This window comes from Alosa alosa, chromosome 7 (assembly GCF_017589495.1).
Source record: "Alosa alosa isolate M-15738 ecotype Scorff River chromosome 7, AALO_Geno_1.1, whole genome shotgun sequence".
NCBI lineage: Eukaryota > Metazoa > Chordata > Actinopteri > Clupeiformes > Clupeidae > Alosa > Alosa alosa.
The window spans coordinates 5964771-5980606 of NC_063195.1; the positions used below are offsets into that span (position 1 = coordinate 5964771).

Consider the following 15836-nt stretch of genomic DNA (forward strand, 5'->3'; position numbering starts at 1 on the left):
CCACTTCTGAGCAAACAAGGCATATAGGTTGACCATGTAGCCTACTGCCGTCATACATTGTTCTTTCTTACATTAAATAACTTTAATTCATATGGTTAACTCTATTATCCTTTCTACTTGTCTAATTATAGCTAATTTCGGGCTCATCATTTTCAGCGGGGGACTGGCTGATCTGCTGCTCAGAGGCTACTTTTGTTTTTAGGCCTAGGCTACTGCATACACAGATCAAGCTTGAGATTTGTTATCCATATTTGCATAATATTTGCAAAGTAAATGAATCGCCATATTGGATTATACAAAAAGGCTAATATTTTAATTAATTTAATATGTTGCTTGCGAATAGGTTGACAACGCTACAACGTCCAGTATTAGCCCAATAATTACGCCGCTAATAATCATGGCTATCTCTCTTTACCAGTTGTGGCTGTCTGGAAGCTGTATCTGGAAGCTTGGCACATTTGGCAGCATTTTGCTCCAATACTTTTCGTCTTTTTTACCTTTTCAGTCCCTCATGGCCTCTTCGTACCATCCATCCTCCCTGACGCTGATCACCACGGTAGGGCCGGCCCGGCTATGGTAGGCTATCTGAGAAAACTTTTTAGAAATGACGGGCTATATGGACCCAACCAACTCTCCTTGGGAGGGGAGAACAACCCATGCAGAGGCTGCGGTGTTAGGCATAGAATGCGAACGTGTGTAGCCAACTTTTAAGAGAAGATAGATCAACGTGGCAAATGTCAATATTTTTCCCTCTACCGGCCCAAAAGTGAAGCGGCCCACCGGGAATTCTCCCGATTACCCACTCCGGGCCTGCCCTCTCCCCTTACCCTTTTTGTGCAAATGTGGGTACAAACGGATAGGGGGGCTCTTGATTTTTGGTAGATGTGATTTTCTGTATTCTGGTGCATTTTTGGGATGGTCAGCTAGAGAAGGGCAATAACTAAATGTGTTCAGATTCATAGCCTTTTGCTTTTTGACTTATGGAGGTAGTGACTTCACGCAACTACTTGGGGTTTAGTGCCCCTTAACCTCTTGGACTCTGTAGGCTCAATCATTAATGCATCCCTGCTCACATGGTGAAGATGTTTTGGGGCTCCGCACTAGACTTCTGGCCCCCTGGGCTTGGTAAACCAATGTATCAATATAGTTGTTATTTACACCAACCCTGTCACTTTTTAATCTTAGAGGGTACTAAAATCACCGATTTATTTGAAACTTTCATATTCAAAGTGAAGCACTAAGTGTGATTTACTTAAGTTGAATTGACAAATAACAAAATACAACAGCATTTGTATTTGTTGTAATTTAATGACTTGTTTCTCAACAGATTAGCAGAACAAATGTGCATTACATATTACATTACATGTGCACAACATTAATAATGAAAAAATATGTCCCAAAAAATAGATACTTATTCCTACTTCGTTTCTGGCTTTCAGGCATCTACAACTCTGCAGTGGACGAACCTGCAATGATTAAATAAATACATAAATAAATAAAAAAGCTACCGGTATGTTAAATGTGTCATGTCATATTAACAGGCTATGTAACCATTTGCCATCAAGAAAAAGTCCACCTTCTGTGTCATGAACCATGGAGGCAGACACTTGAAACATCAGGTTAGGTAGAGGTAGAGATGGGCTCCAAAGTACTTCAACAGTGTATCTGAAAAAAATAAATAACATTGCATAAGTGCATATTTGATCGAGCAGAATGAGTTTATTTTGCTATCATTACTTACTCATCAACAAGCAATTCCACATCTAACAATTCATATTCTATTGGCAAATGAGGCATAATTTCAGTATGGTGAACGCATAACATGGTGATCTATTGTCTATTTTCATCACCAAAGTCTCCCCACCCAACATGGTATATTTTCTCATAAACACCAATACCATCTCTCACCAAAGACCTTAGAGAGTCGCACTAGTCAGTGGGTTTGGGGTTGGGACTGGGAGCCTGAGCTTAGCCTGCTGTTGCTATCAGACTTACCACTATGTCACATATTATAGAACAGTAATAAACTATCAACACTTTCAGGTCCGAAATCAGAAACAATTTTATTAAATTTGCCTTCAGGTACGTTTTCATGTAGCTAATATCCACTTCAGTCATCTAGCTAACTTTAGTTTACAACATAAGCCCAACTAGAGCTAGTAACGTTAGGGTACATGCTTGATTAAACATCATGAACAATCACAATATCCTTGACATCTGAAAATACACCTAGATAAATATATAATAATGGGAGACATTTCTCTGTTGATGGTGGGGACTTAACTCTGGTGATCATGACAGCTAGCTAGCTACCTCAAGCACAAAACATACTGTAAATCATATTGCAAACATACCTGTATCTTGCTTTTTTTTCTCCTCTATCCTTTTCTTCTTTCTGTTTTCGGCACCAGAGGGATACGTCCTTTTTCGTGACTTGTCTTAACATTAGCTGCTACCATCTCTTTTGAACTTGATGCAGTGTCTGCACTAATTGTCTACGCACACCGAGGTGTCTAGTTTATGCGCATGACTCAAAGGCTGGCAGACACAGTAGCAGTAGGCAGGTATATTGATCATGAAATCAGATTTCTTTTGTTTTTAATTATTAATTGTTTCATTTATTCATTTATGTCACTTGCTTACGTTATTTAATATGTTAAAAAAAGAAAAAAAAAGAACTTGATCGGGGCCAGGGGGCCCCAAGCAGCCGCTTAGTTAGCTTATGCCTCGGGCCAACCCTGATGGTGGAAAATATGATTGCATTCTACCTTCATAGGAAACGAGAATATTAGGCTACTATTGTATTTGTTCACTACAGCTATATTTTGTATATTACAGCCCCTCAATGGCATGCATCACCTTTCCTTCTCTCATTATGTTCTCAAAATCTCATCTCCTTCCTGTTCCTCCTGAATCTTTCTTTGTTCTGGGTATATTTACACTTTAGCAATGAATTTGGTGATTTGGAGAAGCAAGTTATACTTTGAATGATGGCTGAATGGTTGAATGGCTACCCTAGATTGTTGTTTAATGCATGAAAGTTTTGGTAAAGTAACGTGAAACCGCTAATGTTTATCGGAGGTGTAGGTTTTATGCTGTATTTGTACAATATATGATTCGCATTAATGTTTTCCGATGCTGCATGTGTGATGTGATTGTAGACAACTTGGCTAAATATTTTTTTGCCCTGAAGGGATGATGGATGACATGCTGTCATTACTGACTAACTGTTTTTGTGATTTAAAAAAAAAAGTGTGCAAGAAGTGAATCTGAGCAAACGTCTGGTTCTTAATCTCATTGTGATTAATAAGTTAACACTGATGGCCCTAATTAATCAAGAGTAAATTTAATACTACTTATTGAGTTTCAAACCATTACACTTATCTTTACATGTGTACACCTAATTGAATGCCTGTTACTTTAAGAAAATGAGAGTAATTTAACATCAGTCTCATGATTTTAGGCTAGTGGTAAAGAGGTGTGCACAGTGCATACAGGTATGTGGCTGCTATGCAATTTGTGACGTAAAAATGATCCAACATATGATGCTAGCATAGTGGTTAAGGAGCTGGTCTGCCATGCAGTGCCGGCTTCAATTGTTTTGCCCTTGAGCAAGGCATTTAACCTGAAGTTGGTCCTGGGACAACTAAATCAGTTCAATCAAACTGCATTGACATGAAAGTCACTTTGGAAGAAAAGTGTTAAATTAATAAATGTAAATGTAAACTATTGTAGCACTGCCAAGCACAAGTATAAATGCTTATATCACCCTTACGCACATGAAAGAGTTCCCCACATAAGTCAATAAAGCGCATAACTACAAGCATTTCACACGCACGAATTCTCCTCTTCGCTTAAATCTGCTATTTACGTGCAATAGAGGGAGTTACGCGTTTTGAGAGGAGGAAACCCAAAATCTGGGCGTTTCTTATGTGTACAACTCTTGCGCGCATGGCTTAAACACCTTTCCAGCTATATGTATAAGTATAAGTATAGTATACTGTTTTGATCCCGTGAGGGAAATTTGTTCTCTGCATTTATCCCAATCTAGTGAAACACACTCAGCACACAGTGAACACACAGTGAGGTGAAGCACACACCAATCCCAGCACAGTGAGCTGTAATCACGGCGCAGTGAGGAGTTAGGTGCCTTGCTCAAGGACACTTCAGCCATTCCTACTGGTCGGGGTTTGAACTGGCAACCTTCCGGTTACTAGGGCTGCACGATATATCTAAAATCTATCGTTATCGCGATATCACCATTTGCGATGGACATACTGCAAAGATTACTTAATTTTCAATAAATTTCGATACATTTTCTGTGCTGTGCGCATTCTATACAGTCTATGGTGTATTCACATTCTGAATGTCAACATATTTTACCAAACCGATGCTGTCATGCTGTCCTAGAAGCCCATCCCCTACCAGTTTAGGTGTGTGATGTTTTAGGTGTTGAGGCAGGAGCTAATGTCGTGATGGCTGAAGATAGTGAGTCGCGAGGTAGGTTACACTTGGGTGAAGATAGTGAGTCGCGAGGTAGCTACACTTGGGTGATGATAGTGAGTGGAGCGAGGTAGGTTACACTTGGGTGAAGATAGTGAGTCGAGCGAGGTAGGTTACACTTGGGTGAAGATAGTGAGTCGAGCGAGGTAGGTTACACTTGGGTGAAGATAGTGAGTCGAGCGAGGTAGGTTACACTTGGGTGAAGATAGTGAGTCGAGCGAGGTAGGTTACACTTGGGTGAAGATAGTGAGTCGAGAGAGGTAGGTTACACTTGGGTGAAGATAGTGAGTCGAGCGAGGTAGCTACACTTGGGTGAAGATAGTGAGTCGAGCGAGGTAGGTTACACTTGGGTGAAGATAGTGAGCGAGGTAGCTACACTTGGGTGAAGATAGTGAGTGGAGAGAGGTAGCTACACTTGGGTGAAGATAGTGAGTGGAGCGAGGTAGCTACACTTGGGTGAAGATAGTGAGTCGAGCGAGGTAGCTACACTTGGCTGAAGATAGTGAGTGGAGCGAGGTAGCTACACTTGGGTGAAGATAGTGAGTGGAGCGAGGTAGCTACACTTGGGTGAAGATAGTGAGTGGAGCGAGGTAGCTACACTTGGGTGAAGATAGTGAGTGGAGCGAGGTAGCTACACTTGGGTGAAGATAGTGAGTGGAGCGAGGTAGGTTACACTTGGGTGAAGAGGAATTGGTGACTAAAAGGAAAAGTCTGTTCTATGGAAATATTTTGGTTTTATTAAGGATGACGTTTTACAAACACAGCGCCAAATGCTTCCTTCTCCACCGTGTTAAAATAAACAATTTCTTTCGTTATCGTTATAGGATCAGAAGATATCTGTCCTTCACTGTATTTCATGATTTGCATTTAGCCAAAGCCACAGACAGCAGCAGAGCGGTAATCAGGATTCGTTATTTGTAAAAGTTCTTCGTTGGACTGTGCGATCGCAACCCCTTACTTTCACTTTCCGCTGCACTTGGCATGCCGGTAGCCTAATCAGTCCCTCCAGGAATCCGCGATGACCAATCATCATGGTTTCCCTGTGAAATTTCACCTACCACAACAGCCCCTCGTGCAGAATATTGACTCAGATGACACACTCACTTCTGCAGACACCAGAGACTGCCCTATACTTGTTCACTCCTCTGCAGTTTTGATGACAATAAATAGAAGGCTAACGTTAATAATCTGCTTTACTTGCATCTGTCATCTCAACCTAGTGTTGCTAACCTGCATAAGCTATGAAAGTAAGTTAATTAAGGCCTACTTGGTTTACTGACATTTGAGTAGGCTACAATATGCAACCCATTGGCAAACGTTTACACCTGGAGATGTCCTTTTAGCTCGTGTCATGTTTGCTAGCTTGTGGGCTCAGTTTGTGTAGTGCAGTGCTACCAAAATCATAGAAATTAATAACATTGTAAGACATTTACCTCTTCTATGATCCAAGAATGATTTCATACGAGTTATTTTATAACATTTATTTTAACTAATGACAGAAACCAAGCGTTCCAATCCACTTAGATATGTTATTGCGCTACTCTCACGTCCTTAAAGTGGCAAGCAGTCAATTAGACTTACACACCACCAATGTAATAACATTAAAGAAAAGTGTAGTCTAATAGTTTAAATCAATATGAAATTACTAGATACTTAGTTGGCTATCAGTAATTATGCAAGTCACAGAATATTAATTATTAAAAAGATATGAACTTAATATGAATTACAACATATCAAAGTCAAAGTCAGCTTCTTCACATGTTCCAGACATACAAAGACACAAGACATATTTTACCAATTTAAGTCCACAGACAAACATAACATTCAAGTAAACAAAAAAGTAAGTAAATAAGTAAATAAGAGGGCACATATAATAATGAAAAAAATAAGAGCAGCAACATTTGGTTGAAATTGTGCATAGACAGTCAATAAAATACTAGTGCAAAGTCAGGCCAATAAAAGGCTTGGGTAGTTCTGTTTGACCTAAGTAAGAAAGAAAGTGGCATAGTGGTGCAAGTTATGTAAGAGCAGCAGAAGTGTTGTGTTTTCAGGACAACAACAACAAGTTGTCAAGTGTGAAAGTGTGCAAGTGGAGTAGTGCAGGCGGCCATTGTGGGTCCATTGTCCAAGATGTTATGTAGCTGAGGGTGGAGGGGGGAGAGGAGGGAGAGAGTTCAGCATCCTTACAGCTTGGTGTATGAAGCTGTTGGTGAGTCTGGTAGTGCGGGAGCGCAGGCTTCTGTACCTCTTCCCAGAGGGCAGTAGATCAAACAGATTGTGGAGGGGGTGACTTGCATCACTCACAATTTTGGTAAGCCTTCTTGGGTGAGGTGGGTGGTGTAAATGTCCTTCAGGGAGGGGAGTGAAGCACCAATAATCCTTCCAGCTGTGTTCACTATGCGCTGCAGGGCTTTCCTGTTGTATTCAGTGCAGCTTCCGCCCCACACATATATGAATGTATTGAAACTTATGCCATCTCTTTAGGGGGCTGTCTTTTTTGGACAGTTCTACGAAAGGTTATAGGCCTACTGCTTTGTGAATTATCCCAGTCAAAGTATTTACACAAATAAAGTAGGCCTACTTTGATTTTCTGTAACCCTTACTATTTACCTTTACTTATCCTTTTTAATAAGCATCAAGATGATCCGTGTAATTTTGGTCTTACTAACCTTAATTACCCTCAATTAAAAAATAATTTTAAAAAAATCGCAACTATTTGTGCAATTTTCACTTCCTCTCGCAATTTCTTCGCAACAAACAGCTAAAAACACTGCAACTTCCATCGCAATTTTTTAGGAAAGTTGCCGCGAAATCAGGCATTTTAGATCGCAACAATTTAAATAAATCCTCGCGAAATCCTGGAGGGACTGCCTAATAACGTGGGATGCGCAGCGTATGAGGTTGGAGAAAAACATGAGGTGGAGAAAAACATTGAATATTTAATTATAAGTTATATCTGTATCGCAGTACTCAATAATGTTATCGCATATCGCATGTTTTCCTAATATTGTGCAGCCCTACCGGTTACAAGTCTGAAGCACGAACCTGTAGGCCACGGTTGCCCCAAAGCTATATGCTTCGGAGGGCTGCATTAAGGTTGAGCGCCACTACAAGGTGAGACAGCATATTGCTCAATGTACACAGTTGGCCTAGTTGTAAATACATGTAGGTTACAGAGAATGTTACAAATTACATACAGTGCCGAAACATACAGTATCTTATTTATTGCTTAATATGATGATACAGCTTCATGTTTTCCCCCATTACAGTGTCACACGATGGCTTATTTCCGGACATTACCTTATCCATGAGGCTACATTGTTAAATAGTGAACATTTTAAACATGTTGTAATCACCCACTTTAGATATTGGTGTTTACCGACTGTGTATCTTCAGTTTTAACTTGATGTAAAGTCATAATCCCATAGCCTACTTCGTTCGAATCTGTCCTTTTCTTTCCAACTTGACCGACAGACGTATGCACTGTCGAGCAGCATGGTGTATATTTGCCTGTCTCTTGATTCGTTTGTAATAGAGGCTGGTATTGTTATCTACTGCAGGTGATGTTAGCATAGATAAATTGATATGAGAAGCAGTTGCCATTCAAACTTTTTCTCAACAATGAGTTTTTAAATTATGGATCTACACACCTTAAGCACATCTTGACTCATTTAGAAACAAACCTCAAAGCAAAAGTGAAATTTTGGGAAGACAATTTTTTGTTAGGCTATGTGATGACTTCTTTCTGGATTTAGATGGCGTTCAGAAGGTCAGTGAGAGTCCACGTTCCATGTTTTCATATCTACCTAAATTAACGAGGTGGTGGACCAGTCTGGTTCTATTTTAAATGAATCACGCCTCTTTCATAAGGCCGCCTTGATTTCAAACTTGCGGTGTGACAGACGCGGGAATGGGAGAATATGGGTAACACTAGTCTAGAAGAGTCTGGATTCAGGGCAAACTAGGGCGAGGGGGAAGGTCTCTGATTTCGAACAAAGTTTTTTTACATTGATGCATTTATGGAGGGAAAAGTGGGAGTAGGCTATCACGCAAACACGGGGAAGAGAAGTGCGAATAGCGATTGATTAGATGCTCCACCATATATGAAAAACCAAATTCTGGTGAAATGCATCAATTATAGAAATTTTCAGAGACAGAGTATCAGTTATATTTTGTTTGCCTTTCTAATAAGCTATCGTATGTACACTGTCACGACATTCCCAATCTGCAAGACTGGTATTAAGGCATAGCCCTAGTCTATGTGCAGTAAATTGTTTGAGTTTTGTTTTTTTTAAGTGGAGTGGAACTACTAGGGCTGTATGTCGCTGCTTAGACATCTTATCATACAGCTTGTGATCGCTAAATTTGGATTCTTTTTAATGTCTCAATTGGTTATCTCCATTCAGCTGCGGGCAATTATTGTTCTGTTATAATATAATTAGGGCTGTCAATCAATTAAAAAAATTAATCTAATTAATTACATACTCTGTGATTAATTAATCTAAATGAATCGCATATATAATTTTTGCTGTGAAAGTATTTTAAATATTTAAATTCAAATGAATCATTGAATAATCAGCATTAGTGACATTAAAGTTCAAAGACTCTTTTATTATTATTTTCACTGTTCAAATAATTGCCATAATAATCTATGATATGACCTAATATGCTGAGGAAATAAATTCAAAAGTGCTTCGGGAAGAAGTTCTTTTTTTCACATACAAGGCATTTCAGGCCACAGATATAACCTAGGGGACACAGTGAAAATAAATTAACACTCCCCTCAATGTCAACACTTATTTCTTTGCATTGATGTGCGACTATAGAGTTGATGAACTCCGGTGATATGCAAATTCCTTGCTGCAGACATTGCAGAGGACTTTATTTTCAACACTTTATTTTTTATCAACACCATCAGGCCGTTTTTTAAAAGTAAATGTTCCAATCAATGATCCAGGCAGCACGTTTTCTTCTCTCTCCTTCATTTTACAGTCTAATTTTTACTGACTAGAACGGGTCAAAGGTCATACAAATCGATTAATCTGCACTAATTATTTTAATCAGTTATTTTTTCTCAAATTAATTAATCGAAATTAATCAGTTATTTTGACAGCCCTAAATAATATAATATAATATAAAATATATATATATATATATATATATATATATATATATATATATATATATATATATATATATATATATATATTATAATATATAATCGTATATATATCTGTTATAATATTGTCATTTTTTCACTTATCGGCCAATAATGTATCGTCCGCCGATATATCGTTCATCCCTAATTACAGTAATTATGCAGATCATAAAACACTAAATTATTAACACATGACATAAGCCACAATCTTCTGTGTGTGCGGAGGGTCAAGCAGGGTCTAGGATGGCCACTGATGTGAACACACAATATTCAGTATTACTGAAATTTTTCACTCGGTATCTGTATCCAAACAATAATGTGGGTATTGTGACAACACTACCTTTGACTGAACTCACACTCATGGTAGAATCATATTGTGGTCTAAACCAGAGACAGAGGTTTTACCTCTTTACCTCTGATTGGCTGTGGTCTAGATAGTCCTGTACACTGCTCCGAGCTGTGACCATAGCACCAGAGAATCTGCATAAAGGAAAAACAAGCAACGTAACAGCCAATGAAAAATTAACAGAACAGAACCATAGAAAGTTTTTTCGTTAAGAAAAGTACTGTAGGCCTACTGTTCTGCTCTGACATGGAATGTATATGGAGAGCGATAAAAAGGTGACCTTGAAATTGTGGCGTTAAAGGTGACGTGATGAAAACTTTGGGTACACCTACATTTTGTGCACGTGCACCTAAATAAAAAAATTAAGTGCACCAGTGCAACCAATGCAAGAAGATAGTCTGGAGCTCTGCTTTTGTTGTACTATGCCAGGGGTTCCCAAACTTTTCCACGACAAGGCCCCCCAAATACCACTAGGTTCTGGCCAAGGACCCCCTTGATGTGTTATTAAACCCTTCGACAATACTACGGAAAATGTAAAAATACTTTTTCTCCTAATAATTGTTATAGCCACAAGCACTTCGCGATGGAGCATACAGTGTGTAAAAATTGCATTTGGGGCTTTCTATATGAGAGCTATCTCTCTACTATTATTCCCAGTCATTATCATGGAAAGTATAATGTTCAGATATGTAACAAATTATTATAATGGCATTGTATAACAACCCTCATAGTAATAGGTATATTTTAAATTTTTCAAATGTAGAAATTTGTTGCTTTTACTTTTCCTTCCAACTTGCTGAGGCCCCCCTGGCACTCCCTCGCAGCCCCCCAGGGTGTCCTGGCCCCCACTGTATTATGCTACATATGTTTATGTGTTTGAATTCGATTTGAAGTTGAATGTTTCCTTTCATACTTAGTTTACTTAATTGCTGAATGTGGATCCTGTGTCTGTCATTCTAAGTGCATGTGGTAACTCTTCCAGGTGATTCTACTGTAACTCGCATGGTTACTATGGTAACTCTTGCAGGTGCATCACAACATCCACATTTAAGGCAACCGAAGATCCATGGACAGAATGATGAACTCAACCTGCAGCTCAAAGGAAGAATGTACCACTGCACAGTCTGCAGGAAGAGTTTTACATCCCTTTCTGAACTTGAGAAACACCAGCAAATACACACTACTAATGTTGCTTTTTCACAAATGTCAACTCTTAAAAGTCACATGCTAAAACACACAGGAAAGAAGCCTTATCAATGTGTCCAGTGTGGAAAAGCATTTGCTCATCCTTCACTGCTGAAAAATCATATGCTAACACACACTGGAGAGAAGCCTCATAAATGTGTCCAGTGTGGAAAAGCTTTTACAACATCCCGTGATCTTCAACGCCACATGCTTACACATACTGGAGAGAAACCTCATAAATGTGTCCACTGTGGAAAAGCTTTTACACAAAGTTCAACTCTTAGAACCCATTTATTGATACACACTGGAGAGAGGCCTCATGAATGTAATCAATGTGGAAAAACTTTCACAAAAATGGAAACTCTAAAAAAACACATGTTAATACATACAGGAGAGAGGCCTCATAAATGTGCCCAGTGTGGAAAAGCATTCAGAGCTTATTCAGATCTTATACGCCACAGGCTCACACATACTGACAAGAGTCCTTATAAATGTGTCCAGTGTGGAAATGCCTTCAGATACCCTTCAACTCTTCAAAGCCACATGCTAATACACACAGGAGAGAAGCCTCATAAATGCAATCAGTGTGGAAAAGCTTTCAGACAAATAGGAACTCTAAAAAGACACATGCTAATACACACTGGAGAGAAGCCTCATAAATGTGCCCAGTGCGGAAAAGCATTCAGAGGATATTCAAACCTTGTATGCCACAGGCGTACACACACTGACAAGAGTCCTTATGAATGTCCCCAGTGTGGAAAATCTTTTTCACAAATGTCTAATCTTAAATCCCATATGGTAATTCACTCGGAAGAAAAGCCTCATAAATGTGCCTCTTGTGGAAAGGATTTTAAACGGATTTCGGAGTTGAAGACCCACATGCTAACACACAGTAAAGAGAAGCTTCATAAATGTGTCCAGTGTGGAAAAGCATTTGTGCACCCTTCACTGCTGAAAACCCATATGCGAATTCACACTGAAGAGAAGCCTCATACATGTGTCCAGTATGGAAAAGCATTAGCAACATCCAAATATCTCAAAAAACACATCTTAACACAGAAGCCTCATAAATGTGTTCAGTGTGGAAAAGCATTTGCTCATCCTTCACTGCTGAAAAATCATATGATAACACACACTGGAGAGAAGCCTCATAAATGTGTCCAGTGTGATAAAGCTTTTACAACATCCCGTAATCTTCAACGCCACATGCTTACACATACTGGAGAGAAACCTCATAAATGTGTCCACTGTAAAAAAGCATTTACACGAAGTTCAACTCTTAGAACCCATTTATTGATACACACTGGAGAGAGGCCTGATGAATGTAATCAATGTGGAAAAGCTTTTACACAAACGGAAACTCTAAAAAAACACATGTTGATACATACAGGAGAGAAGCTTCATAAATGTGCCCAGTGTGGAAAAACATTTGCGCACCCTTTACTGCTGAAAACCCATATGCGAATTCACACTGGAGAGAAGCCTCATAAATGTGTCCAGTGTGGAAAAGCTTTTAGAACCTCCCACGATCTTCAACGCCATATGCTTACACATACTGGAGAGAAACCTCATAAATGTGTCCAGTGTGAAAAAGCTTTTTCACAAATGTCAAGTCTTAAAAACCATATGCTATTACACACTAGAGCAAATTCTTATCAACAGGCTTTGTCTGGAAAAGGATCTCGACGAATTTCAAATCTTAATTCTCATATGCAAATATTATTCCACACTGGAGAGAAACCTCATAAATGTGCCCAGTGTGGAAAAGCATTTTCACAAAGTTCAACTCTTAGAACCCATTTATTGATACACACTGGAGAGAAGCCTCATAAATGTAATCAATGTAAAAAAGCTTTTACACAAACGGAAACTCTAAAAAAACACATGTTGATGCATACAGGAGAGAAGCCTCATAAATGTGCCCAGTGCGGAAAAGCATTTCAGCACCCTTCACAGCTGAAAACCCATATGCGAATTCACACTGGAGAGAAGCCTCATAAATGTGTCCAGTGTGGAAAAGCTTTTAGAACCTCCCATGATCTTCATCGCCACATGCTTACACATACTGGAGAGAAACCTCATAAATGTGTCCAGTGTGAAAAAGCTTTTTCACAAATGTCAAGTCTTAAAAGTCATATGCTATTACACACTGGATCAAATTCTTATCAACAGGCTTTGTCTGGAAAAGGATCTCGGTGAATTTCAGATTTTAATTCTCATGTGAATATTATTGCACACTGGAGAGAGCCCTCATAAATGTGTCCAGTGTGAAAAAGCTTTTTTTTAGTAATGTCTAGTCTTAGACGCCATATGCTAGTACACACTTAAAGATTATAAACAGGAGGTAATGAATATGTGCAAAGTCAAAATGGTGATGTAAAACTGGTTGTGAATTGAAAAAATACTGGAATAAATCAATTGATTTAATTAAGTTAAAGGTGATTTTTAAAAAAAAAAAAAATCAGTAGTATGGTGAAAGCTGTGGAAAGCTTATTGTTTATAGTGCTTGAATGTGACTAAAAATGATTTGAGCACAATCACTAAATGCACCTAATGACCACCTAATAATGAACCTCAGAGAATAAAGAAAGATTGAATGAATTTTAATCCTTACATTCATCTGTATTTTTGTTCCATTGGTCTTTGCAACTGCCATCGATTGCCATGAAACTAAATGTACTATAGACTATGCTGACAACTACTATTAGGTTACACATCAATGAACATAACAAGGAAGTGCCCCAGTATTGTCCAGAGCGAAAGGTTCCATCAATCAGGGTCAACGATGTTAATCAAGTAGTTCAAACATTACTTTTAGGGATGTGATTTTTTTCACAGATTTCCAGATTTTCCGACTTGAAAAAGAGGCCCACTCAAATCACAGAAAGTAACTCTGGCATTAATACACAAGGCAGCTACATGATCTCATGGCATGAAGTCACATGACTGTTGAGATGTAGTCCATTTGTGTTAGCCAGAGAAGATGGTGTCCCAGCAGCTTCAGATAATGCCTGTTTGAGAGGTGGAGCCATAGATATACATAATAAAGGCTAGATGTCTTATGGCGGAGTCTCTAACGGCATCACCGGCGGCCATCTTGTCACAGGCAAGCTATCTGGTGGGCTCTGTGGTACCTGATGTAAGGTGAGTGATCTGCACGAACACAAATACTGGTCATGGTTCTATAAAAATAAAGGAAACAATTTATTGACACATAACAATAACAGGTCCATTATGGACTGCGCTTACAGACAGGAACACAATCGACACTAATCACATACACTATACACACATAGACAAGCAGGTTGCACCCAAATATTGCACAAGGCCCTATAGGCCTACTATTACTGCACACAGGGCTGTGGGCTCACCAGGGCTAGCAAGAGGCCCTATAGGCCTACTATTACTGCACACAGGGCTGTGGGCTCACCAGGGCTAGCAAGAGGCTGACAGAAAGGGGTAGGATCTGGGCACACCACACACATACGGCTCCTACACACAGCTGCGAGCGTTGCAGTGCTGGAGACGCATCCCATTCACTTTACATGGGCTCACGTCATCCGTTGCCGAACTGAATTGTGGGTCCGTTGTGTCGCGTTTCTCCCGTCGCTCACGTTGAGAAGTTCAGCTGTTGCTGCACCGACAGACGACACCGGCCAATCAAGCCAATCGACGGACGGCACCAATCAAATTATGGTTATACTTCAAGTCATTTGCATAGCTACCGTCGGGAACGCCCACTGGCATCGTTGGACGGAGCATAACTGTGTGTAGAGGCCGTAGATGGAGTGGACGGCTAAGGTCACAAATGAAACGTGGTGATTTTCTAGGCTGATTTGACATGGAGCATGACATGGCTTGAAAAGATAAGGACATACAGGCAGTTTTTAATAAACTGCCCGTACATTTACAAAGTTCTTAATGCTTCGGTTTACATGTAGAGACCCTCATGCAACTGTAAGTGTGGTGCTATTTTGAGCCTTTTTAGTGGTATAGAAATAGCGATTTCTTCTCACACACTTGCTGCACAGCAATTACAGAGGACAGTGAGGGGACACCACCACCTGGGAATCAGCTCGCTGCACAGCAACTACAACAGCTCCAGTGCAGTGCCAGAGAGAGAGAGAAGCGAACACAAGGAAGTTGGTCAGCTACACTGACAGTACGGAGAAACGAACACAAGGAAGTTGGTCAGCTACACTGACAGTACGGAGAAACTCTGATTCAGTGTCACGTATGATCTTATTAACAGCCACTGGCCTGGAAGTCAGACCACCTGGTCAGCTTTAACACGACCTGTACAGAGAGGGCGTTGCATTCACTCACAAACACAGCATATACATAAAAACCCTCAAACACCTCAAACACTCGCTACCTAGACAGACACAGTGCAAACGTAAAACATGTAAGGGATAATGGACGACACGGTGGTCTGTTCACACGAGTGCTTCACCTCACTGTGTGTTCACTGTGTGCTGAGTGTGTTTCACTAATTCACCGATTGGGTTAAATGCAGAGACCAAATTTCCCTCACGGGATCAAAAAAGTATATATACTTATACTTAAGTTTGCCTTTGTAGTACCAGGCAATACCAAGTCTGTACCAAGTCACTAGGCCTGCCATTGACAAACACTGAACTTCAA

The 15836-nt window shown here is 39.7% G+C and overlaps 1 protein-coding gene across 7 annotated transcripts in view; it reads left to right on the forward strand.

Moving 5' to 3' along the window:
• Positions 1-13793, forward strand: part of LOC125297260 (zinc finger protein 91-like) — a 30598-nt gene extending 16805 nt beyond the window's left edge. For 2 of the 7 annotated variants that reach the window (XM_048247507.1, XM_048247509.1), the window contains exon 3: positions 10990-13793. In XM_048247507.1, coding sequence (XP_048103464.1) covers positions 10990-13391 — 2402 coding nt within the window. In that variant the 3' untranslated portion in view covers positions 13392-13793. Of the gene's footprint in view, positions 1-552; positions 577-7518; positions 7618-10989 lie in introns of those variants that run through there. The other 5 variants (XM_048247514.1, XM_048247510.1, XM_048247512.1 and 2 more) reach the window with 5 other exon arrangements.
• Positions 13794-15836: the final 2043 nt, after the last annotated feature.